Source organism: Neomonachus schauinslandi, chromosome 13 (genome assembly GCF_002201575.2).
Source record: "Neomonachus schauinslandi chromosome 13, ASM220157v2, whole genome shotgun sequence".
NCBI classification, from domain to species: domain Eukaryota; kingdom Metazoa; phylum Chordata; class Mammalia; order Carnivora; family Phocidae; genus Neomonachus; species Neomonachus schauinslandi.
In genome coordinates this window covers 86,803,066-86,812,695 of record NC_058415.1, presented here as the reverse complement: position 1 = coordinate 86,812,695, position 9,630 = coordinate 86,803,066, and the positions used below count along the sequence as shown (strand labels likewise).

Sequence of the window (9,630 nt, the reverse complement as noted above, 5' to 3'; positions counted from 1 at the left end):
TCGGCCAGCTGGAAAATGGGAATGTGGCAGGGGTGAGGGGACGGGAGGAGAGCGGGGCGAGCCAGGGAAGGGAAAATTAAAGTGTCCACCTGGCTCCCCAGGGGGGATGTTAGTAGGTCAACCGTCAATAAATATCCTGCTTTCCCCAAACCTCCGCTCCACTCCCGGGTGCCTGGCCGAGGAAGACTTGCTCGACCCCAGGCCCTGAAGACACATCACCCATCTGTCTATAAACAGCATTTTAATATTTGTATAAATAGACCACAGTATTACCAAAAACTGCAAGAACAGAGCATGGAAAACATCTTCAGACCCGTGCACGCGGCCTCTCCCGGCCGCACAGACGCTGGCTCCCGGCCTCCACTGGGCCAGGGACAGGTGCAGTGGGGAATGCTTGAGGGAAGGACCACACCCCTGGGACATTTTGAACTTGAGGGCGTGAGTGCAGCAGACTCGTAGCTCCCACCTGGCTGTGGACCTCTTGATCTATTACAAAAATAATGCCAGTGGGTGGGCAGCTGGAGTCAGGGCTGCTGGGGGCGGTGGGAGACAGGTGCTGCTCTCAGTCCCACGCGGGCCGGCCGGCAGCACCCCTGCTGCCCGGGGCGCCACGTGGGCTGGCGGGGGGCGGGGGGGCGCGGGCCGCCGCCCTATCTTTGCACGTGCCGCACAAAGGCCTGCACTAGCTGGATCAGAGGCTCCTGGCTCTCCGGGCCGGCCTTGGAGAGAGAGGACTTGCCCTGAGGTGAGGGCAGGACGCCGGCAGCAGGGGAGCTGGGCGCCCCGCGGCGGAAGTAGCGGGAGAGGCTGGAGAGCAGCGTGCTCTACGAGAGAAAAGGCACTAGATGAGGCCCCGAGCCCTTGGCTGGCCCTGGGAGGCGGGGGGCTGGGTGGGACCCCAACAGGCTCGTCCCCATCAGCCGCCCCCCTCTAGTCCGAGCCCTCTATCCGTCTGTACCAACTCCGAGCTGAGCTCCTGCTTCATCCGCTGTTTGTCCCGGGGATGCACAGCTGGGTCCCTAAGGTAGCGCACGGCCTGGGAGATGAGCAGGTAGAAGCAGTTCTCCATGGTGAACATCAGGAGGGACCTGGGGAGAGGGCAGGGAGGGCTCTGTTGCAGGGAGCCAAGCCGGCCGGCAGGAGGCACACCACCGAGCCAACAGGATGGCTGATCCACGGCAGCCCTGACCCCAGCTCGCATTCTAGAAGGAGGGCTTTTCTTACTTCAGCGTCCTGGTCCCTTCTGCCTGTGTGCTGAGCCCCACAGCCTGGGTGAGGGGCTCCTTTTTCTTGTCCAGCTGGAGGAAGAGAAACAGGGTAAAAAAAAAAAAAAAAGGGAAACAGAAACAGGTGTGACTCACTGTGAGCCTCCCACCCAGCAGGTCCTGCACTAAGCAGCGTTCAGCTACCTCACTCGGGCCTCACGACAATCCTCTCGGGGAGGCTCTGTCACACTCGTTCGGGAAGAGAAGAGGCTCGGGAGGGCTAATAACGTGCTCGAGGCCAGAGTCAGGCCGCAGGAGACCGGGAGGAAGACTGGAAGCTGAGAGGCCAGAGTCTGACAGCCCCCAACTTACCTCTCCAAGCATGTTGAGGGCCACATTCACTGTGGCCAGAAGGGTCCCGAAGGAGGGGGCCACTTCAGAGTCAAAGGTGGGCGTGGTAAAGCTCAGGGCAAATAGGAAGTTGTATTCGGCGAGGTCCAGGGACTGCAAGGCAAGACGGGAGCAATGTGGAGCCCCGCCAGGACCCCGGACAAGCTCTCAGGACAGAGCGGAGCCCAGGAGAGCCTCGGCAGCTCACCGCGGGGAGTCTGGTGGCCTGGCACTCGGGGTGGCCGGTACCTGATCCAGCAGGATCTGACAGACGTCCGGGGTGAAGTGGCGCAGGGCCGCCAGGGTCCTGCTGAGGATCTTGAGGAGTCCGTACTGGACTGTGTGCAAGGCTCGCTGCTCCGAGGCCTCTGTGTCAGCAGTGGGCTGCTTGGAGGAGGAGCAGGAGGGGGGCGCGGGGGCAGCAGTGGGTAGCCGCTGAACTCGGGGGGCAACAGCCGAGGGGATGCCGTCCCCATTTTTGCTCTGAGGGAGACACGAGACGGAGGTGGAGTCCCGAGGCGCCGGGCGAGGCCCCGCAGGCAGCCGGCTGGGGAGGGCGCTCACCTGCAGGCAGTGCTGCAGCATCTTGCGGCTGTGCAGGAGGGAAGTGCAGGCCTGGCACAGGTAGCCCAGGCTCACCTGCAGTGGACACGGGGCCGAGGCGGGGGGCGCTCAGCAGCAGCCTGACCGAGCGGGACCCCCGGAGTCCCGGTGCGCTTCCTCCATCCCTGAGCTCCCACGGTGCTCACCTCCTACATTCTCGGGCTGCAGATCTGACAGCTACTAAGGACGCCTGCCTACGAACTGGGGCAAGAGGGGCCTGGGGGGTTTCCCTGGGACCCAGCTCGAGGTCTAGCACATACGATGGGTCCTAAGTAAACACGTGAGATGGGGAGGGGCGTCCCCCACACTGGGCGTAGAGATTGCTTAAATAAACTTTCTTTAAAAAGAAAGAAGATGGGGATCATTTTCCCATTTTACAGAAAAAGAAGGCCCAGAGACCGTGAAGTGACCTGACCAAGGTCAGACAAATGACAGATGCCTGTCTGACTCCAGGACCCGTTCTTTCCCTACCTCCCCTATTCCCTGCTCCGCTGGCCCATCCTTAAGGGATGTGAACCAACGTCTCTAACTGAGCCCAAGTTCTGAAGCTACAGGGCTGCCCTTTACTATGGAAAGAAAACTTCAGCTTCAGAGAAAGCAGCATGAAGAAACTAAAGCCTGTATTCGCTGAGCAAAACGCCCACGTTCCAGGAACGGGCCTGCAGTTCACCAGAGGTGCGCCAGACAGTGCCCACGGCCCCCACACGCAGGTGCCTCCCCAGACCCCCACCCAAGGAGCCATGTCTGAGGCCCCACCTGGACATCCCGCATCAGCTGAGGCAGGTGGAAGTGCCATTCCTTCATGAAGTTGGAGAGCTGCAGAATGAAGCCCACCGTGTGGTCAGCCTCCTCCAAGCAGGCCAAGCTCTGCACTGTCCTCACCGCACTGAGGCACTGGGAGGGAGAGACGGAGGGGGAGCGGGCTGGATCAGGGACCTAACCCACCTGCTCTCGCCCTTCTGCTGGGAGGACAGGTCCTGAGCGCACAAACGCAGAGGTGATGGCACAACAGGTATTACGCCTAAGAAGTTTCTGTATGGCCCAGACAGCGCCCCCATTACCCTGAGCCCCCACCCGTATGATGCTGGCAGCCCCTCACCTGTAAGGTCCGCTCCTGGTGAACCCCCACAAAGTCCAGGGCCTCGGTCAGGAAGTTGTAGCGCAGAGTTTTGAGGAGCCGCTCCATCAAAGACATGGATAGGCGGTAGACCCCTGGCCAAGAGGGGGCATCCACGGACTTCCGAGAGGTGCTAGGGGTCTAAGACACAAACAGCACACAAGACCAGGACACACTGCTGAATCCAGCCGGCAGGCGCAGCAGGGCCTCCTTGTGACACAGCAGCTAAGGCAGCCGGGCTGCTTGGAGGAGAAAACCCGGAACGGCCACGGCCACGGCCACGGCCTGGTGACCAGCAGAGCCCCAGGGGCCCTAGGCCGGGGACTGCAAGGGAAGAGCACTCGGTAGAGATGTAAGAACCCTGGGTTCTAGACTCAGGTTGGCCACTAACTAGCTAGGAATCGGGGTGGGGGCAGGGAGGAGTCCACACCATCAGTGCATCGGACAAGCCTCTGAAGAGCCATTCCTGGGCGAGTAGAAGACCAAAGGCAGGGAGGCTTTCCCACTGCAACTGCGGTCCAGCGCCGGCCCAGGCCCCCCGGCTCACGGCACTCACCTGCACCGTCCCGTTGGAGCTAAGCTGGTACACACTCAGGAGGGGCAGACAGATGCTCTGGGTGATGCCGGCTCCAGCTACTGCCGTGGCTCCCTGGAGGGAAAGGCCAGGAATGAGGTGGCACTTCCCCAGCCCCATCACTCCTGGGACCTGTCCCCTGCAGCCACCCTGCCCAGGGGCAGCTGGCACTCTCGGGCAGACCAGAGCTCCTGGGACCATCACACGCAGGGCAGCTCCCTTCCGGCCCTGGGCTTGCCCCCTACCTGCTGAGTGCGGGCCAGAGTGAGGAGCAGGTGCAGCGAGGCCTCGGTGAAATGCAGGTTCTGCTTCATGCGCAGGCTCACCTCCAGAGTGGTGAAGAGGGTGGGCAGGATGGGGAGCCTGCGAGTCACCTGGAGCCACGAGTCCCCATCCTCATCCACCTCACACAGCTCCTTGGCCAGGTGCAGGCCCAGGACACACACCTGCCGGGGCCCAGGGGCAGAGATGGGCAAGAGGGAAGAAAGCAGTGCAGGGGGGGAAAGGAGGAGGACGAGGAGGACAGGCAGCCCTGCACCGGGCCATCCCAACCCTCACTTGGGTCACACACGTCTTCAAGTGAGCTGGACTTGAACAACTTGAGGTCTCTCCTGACCTGCTGGGTTCCTGCGTCCCCTCACAGGGCACAGCGACTCCATCCTCGCTAACGAGCCACCCCCCCAGCGACGGTTCTCGACTCCTCGCTCCCCCCTTACCAAACTTCCCGATTCACACCTGCTCACTGCACCCTCTGCCCCTCTTGCTGCACCACTGCACCCGCCTCCCAGGTGGTCCCTCGCCCTCCCTCGCCCTCTCCAATGGATTCTTCATACTAGTGACTTTTCAAGCTTATTTTTGACCATAACGGCACAGTAATAAATACTTTTTACACCTTGTCCCCATATACACATGCTGTTGTATTTTCCTACCCTCCATGCTGCAAAGCACACTGAACTTTCTTTTACGGTTTATCCTACTTCATTAAAAAAATACTGGTTGTAACCAAATGAGCTCAGTTTGAGACCCACTATAGTAAGTCATGACCCAGTTTAACAAATGCTCTTCTATAGCGCATCCAGGGTGATCTTTCCAGAGTCCAAATCTGATCATTTCTCTCCCTTGCTTTTACTCCTTGAGTCCTTTCCTCCTTCACTTGCAACCCAGATCAAAGATGCTGCTAAGGCTGCTGGTCATCCCGCCCCCCGACCGCGCTCCAGCCTCACCCCAGCCTCTCCTCCAGGGGCCAGGGGACTCAGACCATGGCTCACCAGCCCTGTTCTCGCTCCCAAATCTTCCCTGCTCCCCGTGCCTGCCTGGCTCTGCCCATGCTTTAAGTCACGGCCGAAAGGGTGGTTTCTTGCTGAGTCCCTGGGTTAGGTGAGAACCCCAAGCTGTAGGTTCTCCTGGCATTTCTCCCGTGTGGGACTCGCCACGATGGAATCCTGACACATCTCTGCGTCGGCTCAGCTTTGTTAACGTCCTCCGCCAGGCTTCGAACTCTAACTGCAGTGACTATGCGTCTTGTTCCCTAATCACCCCCGGGGCCTGGCACCGAGCAGGCAGGCAGCTTGTACTTGCTGGATGTGCGAGGGCAGGACACACTACTCCCCAGGGCGCTCCCTCACCCCGTCACGCTGGTCCTTGTGCCGCAGCCGTGAGCAGTCATCAGTCTCCATGCTGTCCTTGTCCTCTGCAGCACCGCCCGACACCAGACTATGGCGGGTCTGGTCGAAGAGAGCAATCACCTCTTCTTGGAGGGTCTCACAGACGTTCAGCACCAGCTGGGAGTACTGGGGGATGTCACTCACTGCAGAGCACAGGCAGGGAGGAACATGGTCATGCTCACCATGTCAACTCTCAGGGCACACCAACGTCCCCTCCCCAGATGGGCAGAGAATGTACGGTGCTGAGAAGAGATCTGCCCGGGCTGTGGGACAGATGGGAGAGAAAAAGAGTGTTTTGTTTCTTGTGTTTAAAGATTTATTTATTTTGAGAGAGAGAGAGCACAAGCAGGGGGGAGCAGCAAAGGGAGAGGGAGAAGCAGGCTTCCCCGCTGAGCAAGGAGCCCGATGCGGGGTTCTATCCCAGGACCCTGGGATCATGACCTGAGCCGAAGGCAGATGCTTAACCAACTGAGCCACCCAGGCGCCCTGAAAAAGAGTTTCGTTGACATGTGTTCCAAGACTGTCAGCTCAAACCACACAGCAGAAATGTGTGGCTCAAAACCAGATGAAGGCCCGCCTGGCCGGCTGTCAGTGGGGCGGGGAGACCGCTGTCCCCACTCCCCTCTGCCCCTCACCTCTCATCTCCTTCATCTGCAACACTGTGATGAACGCCGAGAACACCTTGGCCTTGGTCTTCTCCATGAGCTGCTGGTCTGCCTGCAGTACTCCTTCTAGAATCTCCGTCAAGGGCCCAAGGATTTCATCTGCAGACCCTAACTCCCTAGAAACAATAAGGGGCAGAGAGGGAGGGAGAACACACCCCACGTAAAGGCGACAAAATGCCCCTGCTTCATCTCAGGAGGCCCGCCAGGCAGCCTGTCTAGCTCCCATCTGTTTGCTAGGTCAGGCCCGTTCCACACCCGTTTTCTCCCCTTCAGGAAAGTGAAGGGTCAGTAAAGAGGGGAGGGCAGGCCCCCCGCCCCCCCGGCACAGTGCTCACCCCTTCCACTGCCGGAGAAGGATGAGCAGCAGAGTGCACATCATGGAGCCGAGGCGGAGGCAGTTCACGGAGGCTGGCACCAGTAGCTGAGGGGAGACAGCCGACCGCTCAGAAGTCGGGTTTCCTGTGAGCCGCCATGGCTAGAAGATCTGAGCTCCGCCCACAGGACCCCCTTTCAGCCTCCTGCCTTTCTTTCCCAGCAGCGAGCTCACTGGCCTGGGCCAGAGGCGCGAGCCCATGGAGTGGCACTGTAGCCTCAGGCCTCCCAGGCCGCCCGAGCCCCTTGGCCCGACCGCTGGGCAGCTACACACTCATGAGCTGCTCCTGGGCTCTGGGGACCTTCTCCTTAGAAGGAATGTGGAATCTCCCAGACACACTTACTAAGGCTTTGGTCCCATCAAGCACGTCAAGAAAGAGCTGGCTACGCACCACACGGTCTGTCAGGTGCATTACCTCCGCCTACAAAGGAACAGGAAAAAAATGGCATTGGGGAAAATTCTTTAGACTTTAGAAGCCACGAAACGTAGGGTCCTCTGTCAGGCAATTAGCCACTGGTAAGTCACAGTCTTCCTAATTGTCTCCCTGCTGTTTCTTTGTCCACCCTGAGATGTGGTCAAAATCGGGTCAGGTTCACCTCCTCCTCCTGACGATGTCCCTCTTCTGCTCAGACCCTTCAAAGGCTTCCTTCCCAGTGCTCTGGAAATACAAACAAGGCCAAGAGACCCCCCGCCCCCGAATCTGGTGCAAAGGATTCCAGTATCGCTCTCACTTGTGCTCACCCCATTCTGGCCCTCCCAGTCTCCTTAGCTACCAAGAGCTACCAAGCTCTTTTCCGCTCTGGACCCTTGTACATATGATACCAATTGCCGAGACTACTCTTTCCCACAGGCTGCCTGGGAAGCGCCTCTGTACATTCGGTCTCATCTTGGCCATCGCCTCCGCGGAGACAGCCTCTCTGACGGCTCCTATCCTACTCAAGTGCTCACTACCCTAGCATCCTGATTATTTCCTTCCTAGTGAATTATCACCTCAACCTACATTTCTTTAGGAATTTGTTTACCATTTGCTTTCCTCATGGGCCACTCTCCACAAGATCAAAGACCTTATCTGCCCTATTCACTGCTGTATCCCCGAGTGCCTGACACATGGTGACCATTCTGTTAATACCTGTTAAATGAATAAGTGAACAGTCAGGATCCTAGACTGAATCAGACAGTTCTCCTAAGAGGAAAGAGGATGGCAGGACTTTCGGAGCTACAATTCAAGACCTGCTGCCTATCCTGTACCGCCCGGGGAACATAGTTAAGAAGACTGTCTCAACTTTGGGTGGTAACGGACGGTCACCAGACTTATCTTGGGAACCCTTTCATGGTGTATAAAGATATTGAATCATTCTGATGTCCACTTGAAACGAACAGAACATATGTCAATTATGCTTTAATTCAAAAAAAAAAAAGAGCTGCTGCCCAGCTAAGGCCTAAAGGCAGGTGACACACAGGCTACCCGAGCAGGAATCGAGCATTCCCCAGAGACCGCCTTGCCCTCTGCTGTGTCTGCAGTCTCTGGGGCCGCAACCACAGTGACACAGCAATGTCCCAAGGTCGTGGGCAGTCTGGTACAGGGAACGAGTCACTTGTGGAAGATATAAGTGTACGCTTGGAACAAAGGACATCCATTAAGCCCAAGTTATTCATGAAGTCAAGGTATCAATCTGGATTCCCCAAGGAGGAACAGTTCAACACTAAGTCCACACTGCACAACATGACGGGGTGAAACCACACCCACACAGACACACAAAGAAAAAGTGCAGACTCTTCTCAAATGCTAACTCTCGGGCGCCTGGGTGGCTCAGTTGGTTAAGCGACTGCCTTCGGCTCAGGTCATGATCCTGGAGTCCCGGGATCGAGTCCCGCATCGGGCTCCCTGCTCGGCAGGGAGAGAGGGAGCTCCCCCCTCTCATGTGCTCTCTCTCTCATTCTCTCTGTCTCAAATAAATAAATAAAATCTTTAAAAAAAAAAAAAATGCTAACTCTCTCTCTAAAAACCAACTCTCAGTAAACATAGCACATAGATAATGCCTCTGTTCTTTTTCTAAGACCAGGAAACGCAGTTTCTAGAAGCAATGAAAACAAACTGCTCTCTAGAGAGGGTGCTGCTGCAGCTGCCCCAGCTGCCTGCTGACCAGTCCACAAATATTTACCTAGTACGCACAGGTCACACACCTGAGCAGGTGACGTGACATGTGCAGGAGAAGCAGATGGAGGAAGGGGGCCCCTAAGACCCATCCAGGGCTGCAAGGGCAGCTCCAGGAGGCTTTTATGAATGTCGCAAAAGATTTTAAATCACTTCTCTGCATTTTTCTTCAGGGTCCCTTGTTGCATTCAACATCCTGAACAGCCCACAGAAGCCCCCATCTATTGGCACAGAACTGTTACACTGTAGCTGTCAGGGAATATCCCTGGTTCATCCTTCATCCCAAGGGGCTGTATCTGTTAGGCATTCCGGCACACAGTTGTGTGAAAGCCACTCCAGTGAATACCCAAGTGAAAACCACTCCAAGAGGCTCTTACGTGACTGGTGGCAATGATGAGGAGCATCCTCCAGGCGGAGACCAGCATCTGATACTCCACCAGGGAGGTGCAGCTGCTGCCCTCTGTGTCGGCTGTGTGAACTGCCAATGACTTGACGTAGCCTGACCAGTAGGCAAAGCGTTTCTCGCTGGAAAATTTCTTAAGCGTATCTTTTAATGACTGATCTAATGAGCCCCTAGAGTGTCAAGAAAAAACAAAACCTACAGTTACGTTTTGAAAACGGATGGAAATGTGATGGGCACAGACCCCTGTCCAGGCAGAGAAAGCGACCTCACTTGGGCTTAAAGGCAGACGGCTCCAGTCACCTCCACTGTGTGGGGCTCATACTTCTTGCTCAACATAATGGGTTAGGTTGAGGCCTTTTCCAGGATTCCTCCTCCATAAAATCCCAGGCACATGGAGTTTGCTTCACAATAACTCTCTCTGACAATCATAAATGCCATCAATGGACCGGCCAGGGACACAACTCAGCGGCCCTCCATAAAT

The 9,630-nt window shown here is 57.1% G+C and overlaps 1 protein-coding gene across 1 annotated transcript in view; it reads right to left on the bottom strand.

The window, feature by feature from the left end:
• Positions 1 to 233: 233 nt before the first annotated feature.
• Positions 234 to 9,630, bottom strand: part of NUP188 (nucleoporin 188) — a 46,958-nt gene continuing 37,561 nt past the window's right edge. The window contains exons 30-44 of the mRNA XM_021691516.2: positions 9,124 to 9,319; positions 6,935 to 7,012; positions 6,554 to 6,639; positions 6,189 to 6,334; positions 5,515 to 5,696; positions 4,135 to 4,335; positions 3,872 to 3,964; positions 3,298 to 3,456; positions 2,955 to 3,092; positions 2,160 to 2,234; positions 1,845 to 2,078; positions 1,578 to 1,709; positions 1,225 to 1,298; positions 959 to 1,088; positions 234 to 824 (exon numbers count right to left, since the gene is read on the bottom strand). Of these exons, the coding sequence (XP_021547191.1) occupies positions 651 to 824; positions 959 to 1,088; positions 1,225 to 1,298; positions 1,578 to 1,709; positions 1,845 to 2,078; positions 2,160 to 2,234; positions 2,955 to 3,092; positions 3,298 to 3,456; positions 3,872 to 3,964; positions 4,135 to 4,335; positions 5,515 to 5,696; positions 6,189 to 6,334; positions 6,554 to 6,639; positions 6,935 to 7,012; positions 9,124 to 9,319 (2,098 nt within the window). The 3' untranslated portion in view covers positions 234 to 650. The remainder of the gene's footprint in view (positions 825 to 958; positions 1,089 to 1,224; positions 1,299 to 1,577; positions 1,710 to 1,844; positions 2,079 to 2,159; positions 2,235 to 2,954; positions 3,093 to 3,297; positions 3,457 to 3,871; positions 3,965 to 4,134; positions 4,336 to 5,514; positions 5,697 to 6,188; positions 6,335 to 6,553; positions 6,640 to 6,934; positions 7,013 to 9,123; positions 9,320 to 9,630) is intronic.